General features: G+C 48.3%; 1 protein-coding gene across 4 annotated transcripts in view; it reads right to left on the bottom strand.

Moving 5' to 3' along the window:
• PPP1R12B (protein phosphatase 1 regulatory subunit 12B) overlaps positions 1-20,637 on the bottom strand; it is a gene marked incomplete at its 5' end in the record, with an annotated part of 124,211 nt that overhangs the window by 61,358 nt on the left and 42,216 nt on the right. For 3 of the 4 annotated variants that reach the window (XM_084275854.1, XM_084275855.1, XM_084275857.1), the window contains 8 exons: positions 4,546-4,668; positions 5,916-5,998; positions 6,798-6,992; positions 10,205-10,314; positions 15,074-15,219; positions 15,783-15,862; positions 19,241-19,315; positions 20,412-20,556. In XM_084275854.1, the coding sequence (XP_084131980.1) occupies positions 4,546-4,668; positions 5,916-5,998; positions 6,798-6,992; positions 10,205-10,314; positions 15,074-15,219; positions 15,783-15,862; positions 19,241-19,315; positions 20,412-20,556 (957 nt within the window). The remainder of the gene's footprint in view (positions 1-4,545; positions 4,669-5,915; positions 5,999-6,797; positions 6,993-10,204; positions 10,315-15,073; positions 15,220-15,782; positions 15,863-19,240; positions 19,316-20,411; positions 20,557-20,637) is intronic. The other variant, XM_084275856.1, reaches the window with a different exon arrangement.

The following is a 20,637-nucleotide window of genomic DNA, read 5'->3' as shown; positions in this document are numbered from 1 at the left end:
TGAGCTTTTAAAAACTTGTAGAAGGATAGGCAGGAGGAACTCTGTCTTCACATCCCTGTTCGTAGCAAAAAAGGATTAGAAAATGTACCTGGTGAATAAGCAGAAGGAAGGAACTCCCAGCGCAGGTACACCAAGAGCAGCCTGAGCAACACCTCGTGTCTCTAAGGGGGCAGCAAGAAGGCACAACCGACCTCTCCAGCACACAAAGATGCTACAGCCGCGTATGGGTTACACACACTACTGACACTGTCCAACATAACCACTCAGAACCACTCCAGGATCTCAGTGCTTCCTGTGTGGAAGCACACGTCATAGAATCATAGAATCCCAGACTGGTCTGGGTTGGAAGGCACCCCAAGGATCACAGAGCTCCAACCCACCCTGCCACAGGCAGGGCCACCGACCTCCAGGCCTGGATATTGCCTGCCAGGCAATAATCCACTCTGGAAATCAGAATTCAACCCCAAAGCAGCTTTTCTGCAGTGTTATCTCAGTGGGAGCTGTTACCTGGTATACTGGCGGGCTGACGTAGCGGTGTTCGCACCCAGAGATGTGGGGCAGGAAGAGACAGGTTGCCATGGGGTGCCCAGTGAGGTAGATGACCCAGTGGTAGTGGGTGAGGTAGCTAGTGATGTACTGCGAGTGGCTGAAATGGGGGGGCTGCTGAGGTCACTACTTCTACCAAATGAAGCACTGTAAAACAGCACAAAATCACGTCCTTCAGAGTACAGTCACATTCCACAGAACATCCCCCAGCCAGGCTCCCAGTGGGAAGGGAGCAAGGATGATGCCTCAGCAAGACACGTGCAAGGAGATCAGAGCTGGCCCCGGGTGCTGTGGGTGGCTCAGGCAGGCTGGTGCAGCACATCCCTCCTAGCTAAGCCCTGCTGAGTGCTGGCGAGAGAGGAACAGCGTGGAGGTGAGCCAGTGAAGACCAGGGAAGGGAAAAACCTGGTGGCAGTGAAAGTGGCACCCACAGAGCACCCCTGTGTGCTGGGGAGAGGGAGAAACGATGAGCAAAGATCAGGCTGCTTAAAGCAGGGAAGGAGAGAGTGCCATAAGCAGATCTGGCTGCATCACCTCCTAAGGATGCCTGGGATTTTCCAGTTTTCTCAACTTGTTTTCAGGGGCTTAAAGCTTTGCCAAAGATGATCAATTCAGACTTTAATTTTCTTTAAGGCATGTTTGGCACAAACACTGTATTTCTGGAGAACAGCAAGCAAAACTGTCCAGAAAGTGTTCAAGAATGAGCAGAGGAAACACTTATTTTGCCAGTTTAAATCAACCCCCTTAAAACCATTGTTACAGGAAAGCCAAGTGTTGGAGCACTCATACTCTGGAGAAGAGATGGGTGAAGAGGAGAAGGGCTCACATACAAGGATGCAGCTTGTGCTTTTGGGGTAGAGAAAATCTCCCCTAAGTGGGGGATGCTGCACACCCCTAAACCCAGAGCTGATCCCATATGGCATGTGCCAGAGCCCTGCGTCCCGGCTGCTCGCTGTCTGCACAGACCAAATCAGCACTCACACAGGAAGGAGGATCCTGACACACCTTTCCCAGCAACCGGTACTCCTGGTTGCTACTGGTCAGACTGGGCTGTCTGCATGATCAAAGGCTAGTGAGGCTGGAAGGCTTCTTCTCACCTCCTGCATCCCAGTGACTCCCATGCCAGCGCACATGGAGGAAAGTGGTTGCACTGGGAAGAAAAGCTGACTCAGAGGAAAAACAGACTGGGACAAAGAGCTGTGGGTTTATGGGAAAGCCAAGGCCAACAGACTGGAACTGGAAGTCATACTGGAGCAAGAGTCAGAGAGAGCAGCCCAAGGCCGAAATGAAACTTGAAAGGGGCAGGACAACAGCCAAGGACAGGAGGAAGGATCCAGTCCTACTAAACCAGTTTGAGATGCCAAGGCTCCCAGCCAGCCTGGGACAAGCAGCTGGTCCCCAGACAGCCAAAGGAGAGAAGGGGGCATCCTGGAGGGCTCCATAGGGAGGAACCTTACACTGGGCTCTTTGGTCCATGGCTGCTTGCCATATCCAGGTCACAAAGGAACAAGGTAGCAATTTGTCAGGAGGCAGCAACTTTCACTAGACCCCAAGCCAAGCTTCCCCTGGAAAGGCAGCCCCTGCTCAGAGCCCTGGGGAGCAGGAAGTGCTGTTGGAAGCAGGTGCCTCCCCTCCTGTCTCTCTGGGCCAGACAAAAAGGCCAAGCCCTGGAGATGGGCTGGGAGGAGGGTGAGAGCAGGGAGCTCAGCCTGGCTGGTGCGGGCATGCAGAGCGAGCAGCCATGGGGTGGCAGCCGTGAAGTTGCAAACATGAGTGCACTGAGATGAGGGCAGTGGAGTGGGCACAGGGAAAGGAACAAGGGGAGCAGCAGAGAAATAGGTGGTAGCAACCCTGGGGGGAGCATAGTTGATGTGGCACCCTGGGCTGGGAGGGGGTGTCCCTGGCTGTGGCAGGGGGACACTGGGAGGGTCTGAGGGCACTTCCCACCCAAACCATCCGATAATGAACCTATATTTAAATGTCTCTGTTCTCTCCTACAGAAACCCATACAGGACAGAGGGCAAATTGATCAGGATTTACTGTTTTCTTTACATTTTATGTATACACCTTGTTCCCACCTGGCAATGCTATTTCCTGTAAGTGCCAGTACACCAACACTCTCCTACCAACAGCCAGAAACCGGCCTCTGTGACAAGAGATGGGTATTAGTGCCATCCCACTGCCAGCCCAAGCCTCTGCTATTCTCTGTGCAGTTCAGCCAGGGAAATACAGTACATGTGAACGGAACACTGAGTTGTTCTGTATCAGCTGAGATAAACAGCCAATGTTTGTAGCAGTTGAACAGCCAGCCACACAGATGACCGACTGTCTCTCCGCCTCGGGAACAGTCGGGAACACCAGCTGCAAGAGGTAAAATGTTTCCAATGCAATCAGCTGCAGCTTGCTGGGCTGCCTTCAGAGGGACAAGCTATGGAGGGCGACCTGTCATCATGTCCCAGGATAGATGTGAAGTCACTGGAAGGGATCAGCAGACCAGAACTCTGCTGCTGGAAGTGGCCGTTTCACCTTTTGTGGGAACGGGACTGTGTGTGCTCAGCAATTGGACAGACACATCCTGGAGCATAAAGTGCTGCTACCAATGCAAGGGCCAGACCACAAAAACCCCACCTCTCCCCATGTATCTCAAGCAACAGTTCCATCTTCAGAGCATGGCTTTGGTTTGGGGGTGTAGAGTTTGGTGAAACACAGTCTAAAAGCTTGGAGTGTTTCTGCCCTTCTCCTTACATTTATCTTACACACAGATAAATGGCTTTGCAGCTTGATATAGGGATGTGCTGCTTTGATGGTTTCCAGCTAAAATAAAGGTGAGGTGATGGAATTGTACTCTGCACAAACAGCTCATCTCCTCACTGCTGAGCTGAAAACTCAGCCACGTGTTATTGGCCTTCACAGAGCTGGGCATTCCTTCACCTCAGAGACAGTTAGCTGGTGCTTCAAGGAAACTGAGCCTCTGCCTTCCCAAGGGGTACAAGATCCTGCCAATTATGGATGTTAAGCATTAGATTGCTTGCTTGATCCTGCTTTCCTGGTTTACCTGCAAATCAGCCTTGAAAACGTCACACACACTGTGCAGGAACTGCTTCCTTCCTGCTGCAAGAAGATGGTTGGAGACCTCAGTCTCGCTCTGTAACGAGCGCTGTCACACACAGAAACTCTGCCACCAAAATTAGGGGTGACCTACAACTTACCTGTCAATAGCTATTTGAAACTTGCCTTCAGACTGTGATTACTTTCTTCTCTTTTTATGAGCAGTTGTTGGTTTATTATCTAACCACAACACCAGCATAAAACTGAGAAAACACTTGGCATTTGAATGATGTGAACAAGAGTGTTGAAATTCAGTTCAGCAATTTACAAATCAACAAAAATTACAGCCTTTAAAAATACTCTTTAGCATGACAAAAGCCAGCAAATCTTCTGGTTTTATGTCCTGCTCTCAGCAGAAGGGGGTCCCCAGGCCAGATCACAGAATCAGAGGGGTTGGAAGGGACCTGGGGAGCTCATGGGGTCCAACCCCCCTGCCAAAGCAGCTCCCCAGCTCATCTTGCACAGGGTGGCGTCCAGACGGGGCTGGAATCTCTCCAGAGATGGAGACTCCACACCCCCTGGGCAGCCTGTCCCAGGGCTCCCTCACCCTCACTGGGGAAAAGTCCTTCCCCATGTTGGTGTGGAACTCCCTGTGCTCCAACTTGCAGCCATTGCCCCTTGTCCTGTCCCCACAGACACTGAAAAGGGGCTGGCTAATTCCCCCTGCATCCCATGCTTAAGATACTTATAGACATTAATTAGATCCCCCCTTAGTCTTCTCTTCTCAAGACTGAACAGCCCCAGCTTATTCAGCCTCTCCTCATAGGGGAGATGCTCCAGGCATACAAGGATGCAGTAAGCAGCAAGCAGAAGGTTGGAGTGTGGGAGGTGTGTGAAGCATTAGGAGTCGGTCTGACTGCCCAGGAATGTGGCCAGACAAACAGGACATACCTTTTCAAGTAGGTAGATACGTAGGTAGTTGGTGCACCCGAATGGGGAGCTTCGTTTCCCTTCGGCTCATCCCTCCACGGCCGGGTGTAGGAGCCGCTCCGCACCAGGTTAACAGCTGATTCTCTAAAGCAGGAGAGAGCACAAGGTTTGCTGGGAAGAAACAGCTGGGCTCTGCTCTTGCTCCTTTGGGGTTCCACAGCCCCAATCATTCCCTGAGACCTACATTGCTCAGGGGTAACACAACTCACTGAACATCCTTCTGGCCTCAGCATCAGGTTGTGCTATCGCCTGCTGCCTTACTTAAAGCTCACTAGATGACATAATACTTTGCATAAAGAGAAACAAGATCCTTTTTTAGTCTGAAAACTCGCAATTGAAGTGTAGGTTGTCCATAAAAGTAACTTAACATAGTAAATAAATAACATCATTTGATGTGCTCTCTGCCATCTTGCATCAAACAACGTTGCATAAATGGGCAGAAAATTTAGCTGCAGGGCAGGGTTTGTTCTCTGAGGGGTGCAGGCAAGGAGGGTAAAGCAATTCAGCATGGCAAATCCTTTGCTGTGCTGAACAGCAGAGAACAAGCAACAGAAGATTTGGCCATATCTAAGCTCTTTGACAAGTTGTGAGTAAGTTACTAGTAGTTGTATTTGCAATAGTTATCTGAAGTCAGGGCTGCTTTTCCTATGACATGCCTGGCAGGACATCCTATTCTCCTGGGCAAGAGCTTGAGCTTGTCATGCAACACAAATCCATTCCCTCACTGGTCTGCAATTATTTGTCCATGTCCATGTCCATGCTGACACCCCTCCAGACACCCATGGGCTCTGCAAAGTGAAACTCAGCTGTTATCAGAGAAGGGAATATTGGGGAAATTGGTACCAGGCAGCACATCTGGGCCCCATCTGTTCACACAGGGCAGTTCTCATCACCTGCTTTAGCCAGCAAAGGACACACAGCAGCAGGCAGCTGGATGTGCCACTCGATCTGAGCCCCTGTCAAAGCGCTCCAGCTTATCAGACACAAACCCTCTGCTCAGCTCCCAGTCCCAGCGACTGGCTGAGATTAAGCAGGAACACAGGGGGGAGGATCCAGTGAGAGATCAGTGTGGAATCTCCAACTGGGCTAAAATTCAGTCAGGGTGGTCACTGGCTGTGACTTCCTTACAATGTACAGCTCCCAGTGACTTCTCTGTGTGCACCTTTCCACCACAGCCGTGGAAGTGGCTGGAAATGTGGCTGAGCTCAGAGGTTACTCTCACAGAGCATCTTTCACAGAATCTTTCACAGAGTCCCCAGGTTGGAAAATCCCTTTAAGACCATTGAGTCCAACTGTCCCAACCAGAAGCTGAGCATTAAGGTCAGTCTCACCTGTTTTCTTTTTCTTCTATATCACTCGTGCTGCTTAGTCTTCTGGGGGCTATTGTGGCAAGATAACTCTTGTTGTCTTTGTCCTGGTGAAGCAAAACAAGCACTTCAGCTGTGTATCTTGTTACACTCCCAGCACGTTCAGTGACAACTAAATTCATGTTCAAATGCCTTCAAGAAAGCATTCTCCTGTCTAAGGACAACTGGTTTAAGGCATTTTCTTGGCTAACACATACCACAACATAAAAGCATCAGTTCTGAGAAGGATTTCCTGACAAGCATGCTAGTGAATACAAGCAGCTCCTAGCTAGAAGTACTGATAAATCACAGAGTCTCAGAATATTTGGGACTGGAAGGGACCTTTAAAGGTCATCTTGTCCAACCCCCCACAAGAAGCAGAGACATCTTCAACTAGATCAGGCTGCTCAGAGCCCCATCCAACCTAACCATGATTGTTTCCAGGGATGGGGCATCTAACCCTGGGCAGCAATATCACAGCTAGTGAATATGTGGGATGGGATTCACAACAGCTGATGGATACAGAAGGAATCCATAGAGATGCCAGTGAAGGAGAACTGCTGTTGCAAGTACTTGCTACTGTCTGAATTAGACATTTTATAGTAAAGAACAGGCCATGCCAGACTGGCAGCCCTTGTTCACAGGCAGCTTGCTCCAAACTGAGCAGGATTTAGGCCAAAGGGGCACCAAACTTCAGTTTTGCAAAGACAAATGATAGGATTGGAATAATTTTCAAGAGAGACACACCTAAATTACGGATCCAAACCCCAGCAACAGCTCAAAGTGAAAAGGAGAACAGGTCTTAACCCCCTGAGGCAAAGTCTGCTCAGCTGGGTTGCACTTAAACACCTTTGCTGGAAGGCAAACCTTGTCTTTGTTGTCTAATAAGGCAGATATCCGAGGGCTTGAGGAGGAGCGATAGATAGAAGCTTTATCTCTCTGCCCCTCGCGAGTCGCAGCAACTTCACTCAGCATGTTGTGGCTGCCCGTCTTCCGGAGCCCCAGTCGCCACGATGAAGGTGACTCGTCCTTCTGCTCATCCGACTTGCTGAGCCAACTGAACTGGAGAAGAGAAGAAGGGACATTTGGAAGAAGTAAGAGCACTGCAAGACATGATTTAAGTCCTGAAGGTGTTTCAGCAAGGCCTGGGTTTTGCTGGGCTACACTTGTACCATGGAGTGACTCTGAGCTCCTGCTTAGTATCATAGAATCCCAGACTGGGCTGGGTTGGAAGGGACCCCAAGGGTCACAGAGCTCCAACCCCCTGCCACAGGCAGGGACACCAACCTCCAGGCCTGGAGCTACACAAGGTTGCCCAGGGCCCCATCCAACCTGGCCTTAGTTTTAATTCCAGGACATAGTTCAAGGTGAACTCAGAGGGATGCCAACTGTTGTGTGCCCTCATCCCCACAGACACAGGACAGAAGAAATCGTTGCCTACACAAGGCTCTCCTTCCAGAAAGGATAGAAGGAGCAATGAAGCTTTTACTTGCACCTCTTTAGGAAGAGGGAATTATTCAATAAAGGCAGAAAAAAAGAAAAATTAATTGACTTTTTTGAGACAAGCTACGAGTAAAACCCTTACACAGGTCACACTGGAGAGAGGGAAAGGTGAAGCCATTGAGATCATCTGGGAGCTGGAGCACACAACACAAAGGAAGAGACAGGAAACCTGGCTTCTTCAGCATGGGAAAGGGAAGGGAAAGAAAAGATGTAATTGCTCTACTACTTGGGAGGATGTGGAACTAGACTTCTTCTCAAGAGTCTACAGCAAAAGGAGGAGGAGGAACAGACACAAGTTCCAACATGGGGAATCGTGACACGAAGGAAGACATACCTCCTGGTAGGAGTGATGCTGCGCTGGGACAGGGAGCAAGAGAGTAGGGCACCTCCATCCTCAGACTTCTCAACACTCACCTGAGCTCAGGTAGTTCAAAGCAACATGACATAGACTGGAAGTTGGTCCTGCTTCAAGCAAGAGGTTGGACTACAGGTTCCCAGAGGTCTGTTCTGGCTTAAACCTTTCCGTGGTCAGGCAACTGCACGCTCTGTGCCTACTACACAATGGACCTTTGTGCTTTTTACTACGTGGGGCACTTCTGACAAACACATATTATCCCTCAAAGATGTAACTGCTGAAATGGGCATCATCAGCTCGAGTTACCAAACCTTACAAAGAAGATGCCACTGCTATTCCAGGACAGAGCCTGGGCACTGCCAGAGGGAACACTACAAGGGCTCAACGCTGAGTCTCACTGGGAATAAAGCAAACAACACATTAGGAACAACTGGAAAGATCAGAACATGAAACACAACAGCATTACACCTCTGTGTTACTGCAGGGTATGATCATGCCTTTGCTGTCAGGCACAGCTCAGCTCCAGAGCTCCAAAGCTGTATGGAGGAAGGGGAAGAGGAGACTCGGAGAAAGGCAAACGGGAGGGGTAAAGCAAGAGAGCTTTTGTGTGAGGAGTTACTCAGTGTATCAGGAGTCTCCAAGGCTGAGATATGACCAAGATATGCAAAACCCTCAGTGGCACACAGAAGGGTGAATAAGGATGAGTGGTTCCTTGCTCCTTTCCCTACAGGAACAGCAAACAAAGCTGGAGTCTGGCAGGCCAGGCATGGGAAGCTCTGTACAATACGTGATGAAGCTGAAGAACATTAGAGGATCCCAAACATTATGGGTACTCATAAATTCCAAGAGGAGGAAAAATCTAGTGGGAGGTACTGAATACCAAAAATACCACTGTTCAGCAAGTCCCTGAAATGCAGATTGCTAGGAAGCAGGAGAGCAGTCCAGCTCAATTCTGGCTTCTCTAGTACCTTCTGATGGTCACTGTCAAGGGCAGGACACTGGGTAGACGTGGCTTTGGGTCACAGTTGAATACAAGCATTATTACACCATACTCTACAAAACACAAAGCATCTGACATTACCCAGAACAAAGTAAGCTCCTGGGGAGGTCTGTCCTCAAACCCATTGACTCAAGACTGCAAAGATCAAATTATCACTGCAGTATTTTAGCAAATGTTCATTTAATGCAGATGCAGAGAGTTAATCTGCTGCACTCCACTAATTCTAGCACTTCCAGTCCACTGAGTTTTAACACTCAAATGCAGTTTTGATGCTTTTTTCCTCAGAGAAAGCTCAGACCCACAGGAAAAGCTCCCTCCTGTCACTGCTGAACACACGGAGGGCAACATGAGGACTCTGATTTTCCCCCAGAAAACCCAATCTGATGAGCAGTTACAGAAGGATCCAACATGTAAGAAGAGGTAAAGTAGCAGATGTGAAGGAATTGAGTTCAAATAAATAACTGCTTTGCAGAGAGACCCTTTTCCATACCCTACCAGCCTTGTTCTGGGTTCAACAGCTCAAATGAGTGAGAACACCACTCTGCAGCTGGGAAAAGGGGAGCTGAGTGCTCACATTTCCCAGTATCCTTCTACTTTTAATGCTTCTCCTGCTAAGTCAGCCTGAGTTGAACACCCACAAGGGCTCTATTTCACATGATCTGGCTGAGAAGTTCAACTTAGCAGCATGTCAAAACCAAAAAAAAACTGTGTTAAGAAGAACCATTTTCCCTCTAACATCTACCTAGTGCATCAGACCCTGGCAAGGAGCCTGCACTGTAGAGCTGTCCTCTATATTCTGGTGCAAAAAGAAACCAGAAGTGTAAGGTGCTGGTCCTCACCAGAACACAGAGTCTCCTGGTGCCATCTAGCTGAGTGATGTGAGAGCTGGAGAAGTCAGAGAAGATTTCAGTAACTGGGCTTCACCTTTAAAAAGCTTTCAGAGCCAAGCTATCTAGTCAGATGCAAACTTTATTCTCCCTGCTTACTGGGCTGTAACATTGTGCCACCCCATCAACTGAGTTTAGCAAGTCTGAGGCACTTCAGACAATCAGCCAAACCCACTGGGACCAGTGCAGGAACTAAAGCAGGAACCAGCTTTGGGGGGAGATGCCCTGCTGATGAGAGATTGGCATTGTCCCCCTCAGTACTGACAGTGCCCTGCGTGCTGCAGGGCTTCTCCTGTGAGCAGCACAATTTGCTTCAGAGGGAAGGAGATCCAAGAGGAACTTGACTGTCCAAACATCCCCCATGTGCCAGTCCAGTGCTGTTGTCAGCACAGCACCTCCATATGCTATCACGCTTCCCTTCGTTCACGCCTTGTGACTCCTCTGAAAATGGAGTTCTGAGCACCCATTCCCAGAAAAACCTGCTGCTTTCAACTCTGCTGGAGTCCCCATTGATTCCAAATTCACTTACTCTTCTGGCAGATGCAGTGAAGGAGTTGGGCTCGGGTGGTGGGATTTGCTCAGTGATGCTAGGCCTGGTTTCATGGCTGGAGTGGTTGGCAAAGGACTCTTCCTTCCTCTCTACAATTTTAAACAAGAAGAGAAACCAAGTGTTTCAGTATTGCACTTCCAAGGCCCCTCCTTACAAGCAGTGTGCACTAAAACTCAAGTTCAGAGCTGCTGTGACCTCAGTATGCCTTAGATTGTACCGATGACATCAGTGCCAAGGCTGGACAGGGCTTTCTGCAAGGAGGCTTCACAGGTAGTAAAAAAATGATGGAGACAATTGCCAGGCAAAGCTTCAGAGCTTCACCCACACAAACAAGCAAAACCTTTGCAGAAAGCACCTTAAGGAGGACAGACAGATAATTTAGTTTCCTCCCAGGGATTGTTCTCCCCTCGTGCCACTCAAGGAAGGCAGGACAGGCCATTCTTGCATGGGACAGGAGGATGTGTGAGAGCACAAGACCTGGGCAGGCCTGGTGGTGGATTTCATTGCACGGTTCTGCTGCAGTTCCTTATGTCAGTGGGCAAAATTTCTGGTCTTCTATCACAAAATTCACTTTTCTACACAAAGCTAGGATAGATTCCCAACAAAAACATCTTGGACAGGTCTCAAAGCAAGCTAAGGAAACATCATCACAGCTACAGCTGGCTCCCTGCTTGTGAGACCTGTGCAATCATCCACTATTTCACTTTATTTCTACTATATCTATGCCTCATGCTTGACATAAGAACATCCCCCAGAAATTACCAGGGGGAGAGCAAGTGGAAACTGTCTTGAGGCAATAGGTTCAGTTGGCAGGGAGGCACAGGGCTCTGCAACAGCCCCTTTACCAACCACAGCCGCATGCAAGATGTCAGAGAAACACCAACTAAACATCTTCCTCTTGCAGCTCTGTGTGCCTCACCCAGACAGAGGGTTGAAAAAAAGGCATTTAAAGAGTAACCACCCAAACAGCACTAGGAAATGAGGTGGTGCAGGGAACAAAGACCTTCTGTTAAACACAAACAGTACGGAGCACACGCGAGGACGGCACCTTGGAGCATGAAGATGAGTCCTTCAGAAACTAATGTTCTACTAGAATACAGGATTTGAAGGACATGGAAAATAGAAGAGAGCAAGCCAAGAGAAACATTTAAAACCAACAGCAGTTAGCAGGACCGACAGACCCAGGGTTAGAGAGACAAAGATGCATCTCCCCTCGGAAGGTCTGTGTGACACTGAAGGCTCAGCCACCTTTCCCTCTCTTTGTGCTGTCTCAGAACCTCTAAAGTCACCTCAACAGAGCGTTTCACATCCTGAGCCAAACCCATGGACACGTCCACTTCCAAAGAGCCCTTCTGGGAAGGGGCAGCAGATTCCCCACTGCTCCTGGCTGGCCTGACTCAGCACCCAGCAGCCCATGGAAATGCCCACAGACAAAACCCAACACGCTTGTCCGTGCTGATTTCCTGAAGGTGAAGCCTGCAAAGCACAGGAGAAGCCTCAACATTGCAGAGACCCAACTGGAAAAAGCCACCAGGATTTACAAGCTGAGCTAGGTGGTGATTGGGAGCCCATTCAGGAAGTTTATACTAGAGAGGTCAACTTTTAAGGTCAAGCCTAATTAGAAGGGCACAAGTTTAAGTGGTAATGACAGGCTGGAAAGAGCTCTAACCATGAGCAGTGTGACCAAAAGGAGCCATGGAAGGAGGACAGGCAATGGGACCTTGTACTGGCAGTGTGAGGGACTGCAGGACCACAGGTATCACTGGCCTCAGGGGAGGATCACACATTTTATTTTACATTATAAATTCCAGCCAGGGAAAACAGGTCAGGATTGGCTCAATCTCCCCAAAACAAATTCAGTGAGACTGAAAAGTTACTTCACTAAATTGGCATAAATGTCTTTTTTCTTAGAGGGTTTTTTTTTTTTTTGGGTGTGTGTGGGTTGTTCTGTTGTGGGTTTTTTTGAACACTGCACACTTCCCTGGCCTGCTTTAGTTCACAGTAATTCACTCCTGTAACAGTTACCAGCACAGACAATGCCCAGGAAATTTCATACTGATCTTTCTTGCTTATACACAACCTGATGCTGAATTGTCCTCAGGCTGGATAAAAGGCATTGTTGCAATGCACTGCTTTTGGGCAAAGAACACAAACTTCTTACAGATTCTACCAAGCATGGTACTCTGACACTCCAAAGAACTTCCCTGCTCACCTCTGCAAACTTCCTCTCTTCTCACAGTCTCTACAAATCCCACAAATTTATCTCAAACTCAAAGCCTTCAAAACATACCTCCAGATAAACATCTGTATTATCCTACTGGTCACACTTGCTTGTTTCAAAAATAGTGTGGCCAGTAGGTCTAGGGAATTCATCGATCAGATCCCCTCTCAGACTCTTCTCTCCAGGCTGAACAGCCCCAGCTCACTCAGCCTTTCCTCACAGGGGAGATGCTCCAGGCCCTTCAGCATCTCCGTAGCCTCCTCTGGACTCTCTCCAGGAGATCCCTGTCTGTTTGATCCCAGGGAGCCCAGAACTGGACACAACACTCCAGGCAGGGCCTGACCAGGGCAGAGCAGAAGGGAGAATCCCCTCCTGTGACCTGCTGGCCATGCTGTAATGCTGTGACACTTCTTATTTTCCATGAAAAGCCATTTTCATCCCTCCTCTTTGGAGTCCTCCTATATCACGTGGGCTGATGTTGTTATCTCATGACTCTTGTTTTAAGAAGAGTACTGAAAACCTGCACTCCCTTCACAGCAACTGACAACTATTTCTACAGCCAGCTGGACAAATTCATGTTCATGTCATTAGAGATTTGAGGAGTTCACAAAGTATGGTTTAAATCCCTACTGAAATTCCTCAAAGGAGCTAGTAACCTCTCTAGGAATGGAGAGCAGAGGAATCAGCCTGAAGCTTGATGCTTAATTATTACCGGAATGCTTTTTGTCTTTGATCTGTTTTAGCTTCAGCAGTTTGACACAGCTTTGTATGGTGTGCTTTGTTCAGTGAGTTAACTCAATAACAGGACCTGCTCTGACTCTACAGGAAATGGAATGCTGAGTGGTGCAGAGCTCTCCTTGCTGTTCCCCAATCGTTAACCACTGTGGAGCTCCACCTCTGACAGCTACACATATGTGAGAGGAGCTTTGGTCAAGATCCTACGTGGTAGGATGTACAAGTGTTGGCACGTAGCTATCCAGGGCTGCTGTCCAGTAAAACCTCAACTCATGGAGCTATTAAAGTGACTTCTGCTGTAGGCCTGTTGCTGCCACTGAATTTGCCACTACAGAATCACAGAATCAGAGGGATTGGAAGGGACCTGGGGAGCTCCTGGGGTCCAACCCCCCTGCCAAAGCAGCTCCCCAGCTCATATTGCACAGGGTGGTGTCCAGACGGGGCTGGAATCTCTCCAGAGATGGAGACTCCACACCCCCTGGGCAGCCTGTCCCAGGGCTCCCTCACCCTCACTGGGTAAAAGTTCTTCCCCATGTAGGTGTGGAACTCCCTGTGCTCCAACTTGCAGCCATTGCCCCTTGTCCTGTCTGCACAGACCATTCATAGAATCATAGAATCCCAGACTGGTCTGGGTTGGAAGGGACCCCAAGGATCACAGAGCTCCAACCCCCTGCCACAGGCAGGGACACCAACCTCCAGGCCTGGAGCTACACAAGGTTGCCCAGGGCCCCAGCCAACCTGGCCTTGAACACCCCCAGGGATGGGGCATCCGCCCCTCTCTGGGCAGCCTGTTCCAGCCCCTCACCACTCTCTCTGCAAAGAACTTCCCCCTAATATCTCACCTAACCCTTCCCTCCTTCAGCTTCACTCCATTACATTTGCTCGATTTAAAGGCCAAAAGCTTCTTTCCCCACAATACCATCGTACCCAAACAGCTTCTGTAAGTACCAGCTTCCCAAAGACCAGCCAGGATTCTTAACACCATAAATATCATCCCTGATACAATTACAACAGGTAACAGACAGAATTAGAATTAGATACAGGTGACTATTTTACTGGCATGAGAAGCAGGACAAAACTTTAAAATACACTTCTCTGTAAGACATTATTAGTATTTTGGGATGTAGGCCATGTAAGAGGAAGCTGATGTTTAAAGTAGTTTAACCACTTCATGGATGATAGTCCAAGATCCATCTCTGCAGAAATAAGAAGTACAAATAACTCTTGGCTTACTGTAAAATTAAGTATCTTTATTTCAACTTTAAGCTAATTAATGAAGCCTTTAGAAATTATGGAAAAAGAATGAGATGGAAAGAAGGTAAGTAGGCTGGCAGCTCTATGCTATAATGTAAAGGCTCATGTGACTCCATACATGGAATCCTTACTCTCCACTGTGTTCTGCACTTAGTGCACATCACAGTCAGAAAAATGTTCCTCATCCCAATAATTACAGAGAACAACTTCAGCCTTTCACTTCATTTCTCTGATCCAAACACAACTGGCTATTACCTTCCTCCCTCTTCAACTGCATTTCTACCATCTTGCAGTAACTGAAGTGTTCAGCCTGAAAGTGGCCAATGAGAAAAGCCCTGAGCAACCTGCAAACAACGTGTCATCTTCAATTCAAGTGAGCTGGAAGTAGAAATTAAAATATTAACTGCAGCTTTTTATTCTGTTTCTTTTCTTTTTAAATTATGCTGGCTTTGGATTCAGTATTTTGATCAGCTTTTTCAGTTCACTGCCTACAGAGTTCTCCATATTCTATATGTACACACCAGAAGTAAGACTTTCAGGATGTCTTTAACAACTAAGCAAAAAGAAAAAAGCAGCTCTAAAAATTGTTAGGCTAATGATTAAATTGAGACTCTGCTAAGTACTGTACTGAGTTTTACCTGACTCCTTTTCAGCATCTGATTCTGAAACTTCATCTTCTTCAGCTTCTTCCTCTTCTTCAGAACTGGAACTGCTAGAGTCCTTGTTCTCTTCCTCCATTTCCGTGGACTTCAGCGTGTCTTCCTCATAAAGAATCTTCTCCTTGCTGCAAGACAGAGACATTTCCAGGACTACCAGGCGAGAATGTTATTTCTGAGTTCCACTTCTCAGGAACACAGAGCTGTGATTTGCTACATATAGAACAAGTAAAAGGACAAAATCCATCTAGAGACTCAGCGTCCCAGCACTTCCTGCAGTGCCCATTAGCCACGGATTCCAACACATCTCACATTGCTGGAATTTGCAAGCATTTCTCAGTCCAAAAAAACCCCCAACTGTCTCTTTCCCTGGTGCACCACAACCTGTCACTGGGCTCTACAGCTCTGTGCATCTGTAAAGATGCAGTTATCAGCCCAAAACTGAGAGTCAGCAGGAGCAGGAGCTGGGGGGACCAAGCCCTGGCCCCAACCCCTTGTTGTACCACTCAGGGGTCTGTTAAAAAACAGCTAAAATCATATCTAAGCGAGCTCAAATTTAACAGTAACCATGAAATGAAGAAGCACAGCAGCAAACTATGAAAGCAGCTGAGGCCAACTGATGGCTAACAGGCAGAGCTGGCCTCCCTCTGCACTCTCACAGCTTCTTGCAACAAAGAGGAAAGAAACATACTTGGTGAAGAGTCCAGTCTGAGGCTTGCCGTTCATGTCTGCTTCTATCAGCTTGTTCCTCGTCTCCTTCTCACTTCGCAACTGTCAGAAAGTCCAAGTAGGGTGGAGAAAGAATGAAAAGAAACATCTTAACAAGCCTCCTGGACACAACCTGGTAAGGTGACCCAAACCTCTCAGATGAGGAATGCTGTGGATTTGCTTAACGAGCCAATTCAACGGACACCCATCTGCAAGAGCAGCGAACTAGAGCTCCGTGAGGGCACAGCTACGCACTCAGCATGTCCTTGGGCTCAAGCTGCAATTTAATGAAGCCTTCAGAGAAGTCCACAGCAGTCCTGGTGAGAGCCAGAGCCAAATCCTGACTTGCACCGTGCTGCCCTGCCTCTGCCCACACAGGCACAGCACAGGAGGTCTGTCCACGTGCGTTTGTACGCCAAGGAAATCAGGCTGGACTCCAAATCGCTCCTCTGTACCTGTTATTTACTTGTTGACAGAGGAAAGCATTCAAATATGCAACTGATCAGAGAATCATAGACTGGGTTGAGTTGGAAGGGACCCCAAGGATCACAGAGCTCTAATCCCCTGCCACAGGCAGGGCCACCAACCTCCAGGCCTGGAGCTACACAAGGTTGCCCAGGGCCCCATCCAACCTGGCCTGGAACACCCCCAGGGATGGGGCACCCACAAATAGGATGGGTCACCTTGTAAATCCCTCAAACTCCACCGTAAGTCATGGCACAAGGATACCTGTGATCACTGCAACAACCAAACATTTAGCCTAGAGAGCAGTCTTTATTAATTTTGTCACCACTGATGTATAAATCAGTAAGCAAAAGAATTGTCTGGGTACCTTCTAGATGCACAAAGAGAGCTGAGGCAGAAAAAGGGATGGCAATTGAAGGCTCACTAAGGCTGCCTCTTTGGGTCATGCCTAGCTTAGTTAATCCTTCTCTTTCCACTGGAGCTGACAGCAGGCACAAGCAGCAAAAGCTCTGTGAATTGTGAATGTAGGAGAAGCCACGTGGAGCCCAGTGAAGAGCCAACCCATGGGGTACAGCTTGCCTTTAAATAGCCCAGACTGCTGGAGCACAGCAAAGGGCAGGGCAGGGAACAGCCCACTCCATTCCCAGGCACTTCAGAGATTGGGGGGGGGGAAAGAAATCCAACCCCAAATCAAATTATTTGCTGGAAGGAATTAAAATCCCTTCTTATCTCCAATACCAGCAGCAAACCTTTCAGCAAGGATGGCCTGTTGTTCTGCTACAGGCTTTAGATTAAGAATAATCTGATTTAAGAGCTGTTTGGGAAGTGAGCTGATGTACTTGGGACAGTGTTGTGGAAGCAGCTGTTTCAGCCTTAACAAATGTACATTTTCTCCTCTGGGTGCTAAAAATGGCATTGCTCTTAAAAAGCTCACATGCACTGAAAATAAATAAAGGTGTGATAAAATCTGAATTCTTCTCTTCTTCCTAGTTTAAGTATAGCTTGCTACACTGATTTAATACATGGAGAAGGCCTTTATATAGTGCCTACTATACAGAGCAGAGAGGTTGCTAAGCCCCTGTGAAGCCAGCCTAAAAATGGGCTAGCACCCATCCCAAGGAATTCTTGTAATTGTTTGCCTTTTTCTTTTCTGGGGAGTGCAGTTACCTGCAGAGTCCTGGGGTGCTCAGATAGGATAGAATACAGAATACAACCCTGATAGTATTTATCAACACCTCATTTAGGGAGAGGCTGATTAATTTTTAAACCCTTTCTGTGAACACTAAGGATGCTATTTAAGGATGACAGCAGCTGTGTTATGATCAGAGCCTTACTTCTGCCACCCACATTGTCAGTTCCTCAAAATACTTCCCTGGGTTTTATCAGCAGTGTTCTCATTATGTCTGTTTCTGAATCCAACATTTTAAATGATACTTAACTGAATTATTTTTTTTAAAAACAAAGGGTGGGTTTTGGAAGCACCCAAAGGAGAGAACTGGGTAGAACAGATTGAAAAGGTAATTCAAAAAATTGAATTCTGATTGAAAAATGCAATTCAAACCCAACCTTCTGGCTTGAAGACTGCCTTTCCTCTGAGCTAGATAACATTTTTGCTTTCCTTTTTTATGCCAACCTCCTGCTTATAACCCCTTCTGATATCTCATGGAATTATGAACTGCTATTCAGTATGGTTTATTATGGTTAACAGCACCAATTGTTTCAGTCCAGAATTCCCTGAGTTCAGACCTTTTTCTCACTCAATCAAGAGTCTCCCTCTTGTGAGAAAGGCCGACACAGTAACACGTTTCTTTCTCAGCACTGACAGTGGATTTCCTTGGCTGCAAACACAAAGCTGACTTGGGTAATCACTCATTAGGAAAAGTGCAGTTTGATGCTGCAGAATCTGCAAGAGGAGAATGACAACAATTCCAAAGATAAACTAGGAATTCCTTCCCAGTTTATATAATTCTACATTCTATAATTCTACTGACCTTCTTGATGCAGTCATCCAGTGCTCATAGAATCCCAGACTGGTCTGGGTTGGGAGGGACCCCAAGGGTCACAGAGCTCCAACCCCCTGCCACAGGCAGGGACACCAACCTCCAGGCCTGGAGCTGCACAAGGTTGCCCAGGGCCCCAGCCAACCTGGCCTTGAACACCCCCAGGGATGGGGCACCCACCCCCTCTCTGGGCAGCCTCTTCCAGACCCTCACCACTCTCTCTGCAAAGAACTTCCCCCTAACCTCTCATCTAACCCTTCCCTCCTTCAGCTTCACTCCATCCCCCTTGTCCTGCCAGTCTCTGCCCTTTAACAAGCTGATTCACCTCCTGTTTCACTGCTCCCTTCAGGGACTGGGAGGCTGCAATGAGGTCCCCCCACAGCCTTCTCTTCTCCAGGCTGAACCAGCCCAGCTCCCTCAGCTTCTCTCTGTAGGGGAGCTGCTCCAGCTCTCTGAGCATCTCCGTGGCTCCTCTGACCCCTCTCCACCAGTCCCACATCTTTCTTGTCCTGGGGCCCCAGCTCTGGACACAGGACTCCAGCTGGGGCCTCCCGAGGGCAGAGCAGAGAGGGACAATCCCCTCCCTGTCCCTGCTGCCACCCCTCTGCTGATGGAGCCCAGGATCCCATCGCCCTTCCCAGCTGCCAGAGCCACTGCTGGCTCAGGGGAAGTTTCTCATCCCCTGTGACACCCAGGTCCTTCTCAGCAGGGCTGCTCTCCAAGAGCTCTTCTCCCAGGCTGTATCTATGTCTGGGATTCTTGCAGCTCCAGTTCAACACCTGACACTTGGCAGTGTTGAACCTCATTAGGTTCCTTGCTGTTCCAAATACTGGTGTAATTCAATGATTTCAAATAACTCACCTAAAAAACCAGCTGGGCCTCAGTTTCGTGTGCCTGTTGGCACCATATGTCCTAGAGAACACCCATGAGTGAAGAAGTAATTGGAGAGGTGGAAAAGGATCAGCCAGAAACTCACCACAGTCTGTTTCTTCTGCAGCGTTTCTAAATGCTCCACTAGTCCCTCGTCAGCCACGTCGAACGGCGTCTGGCCCTGGTGCAAGGAGAGGAGACAAGAGGATATCCGATATGGCAGCCTGCTAATACTCACAGAAGGATTATTTATTTACCTGGGAAGAACAAAAGTGAACATGCTCCACATCCTTCCTCCCCAAATGCTGACTAACACACTTCTGTTTCACTCTGGAGCAGGGAAAGCCATGTGACAGGAACGGTAGTTTGGTTCAATCTGTGATGTCTGGGCTGATGGGCTGAGACCAGTGGGATGAGGTTTAACAAGGCCAAGGGCAGAGTGCTGCACATGGGACACAACAACCCCCTGCAGCACTACAGGCTGGGGGAGACTGGCTGGAGAGCTGTCAGGCAGAGAAGGACCTGGGGGTGCTGGGTGACTGCGACTGACCATGAGCCAGCAGTGAGCCCAGGAAGGCCAACGGCATCCTGGCTTGTACCAGAAACAGTGTGGCCAGTAGGTCTGGGGAAGGGATTGTGCCCCTGGACTGGGCACTGGGGAGGCTGCACCTCAGGTGCCTGGGGTTGGTGGAGGGAACACAAAGAACAACCCTGGGCAGACTCACATCAGCTCTTGAAAATCCAGGGGCTCTATAAGGAAAAACTTCGAACTGTTAGGATGGAAGAGGAATTTTTTTCCCTCCTTTTTTTCTTCCATCTTATTTTTCTTCCCTCGTTTCACACAAACCTGAGTCAGTTTCTCAATTTCCCTTTTCATGACCAATATAGTAGAACAGGAAAGACTTAGAGCTGCCAGCTCCTCATGGGTTCACCAGTTTTCAGGTCCTTATACCTTAATATTAGCATATTATTTTGCACTCAAAAACCGTTTAATTCATCGGGATTACACTAAAACAGGATGACACAGATTAGCCCTCGTGCTTTCTCACAATCTTGGTCCTGAAGTTTAACTGCTGATCTCTTCCACTAACACTTGAAATCTTTCCTACCTTCCTCCAGTCAAGTTTATTTGTTCTCTGATGCTTTTAAATGCTCTGGTGCACATGCTAGGAGAACTGCTCACCATGACATTGGATCAAGTGGTAAGTGATAAAGTCAATATTCACCCGGCTATGAAACACAGGGCAGAAGTTGTGCCAACATCCCTGCATACTAACCAGCTTGTTCCTGATGTCCATATCACACAGAGCCTCAGCCAGGATGGAGCAAGCTTCCTTCACTCCCCAGTGCGCAGCAGCATGCAGCGGAGTCCAGCCATCGTTGTCTTGGACATTCAAATTAAACCCAGCCTGGATCAAGAGCCTGTGGAAAGAATCAGTATTGATCTCTGCCCAACAGAGAATGGCTGCTTGGCACCCAGGAGTTCCCACCACAGAATCATAG

Source organism: Gallinula chloropus, assembly GCF_964237585.1.
Source record: "Gallinula chloropus genome assembly, chromosome: 27".
In the NCBI taxonomy this organism is placed as follows: domain Eukaryota; kingdom Metazoa; phylum Chordata; class Aves; order Gruiformes; family Rallidae; genus Gallinula; species Gallinula chloropus.
This window is presented reverse-complemented; position numbering and strand designations above follow the sequence as displayed.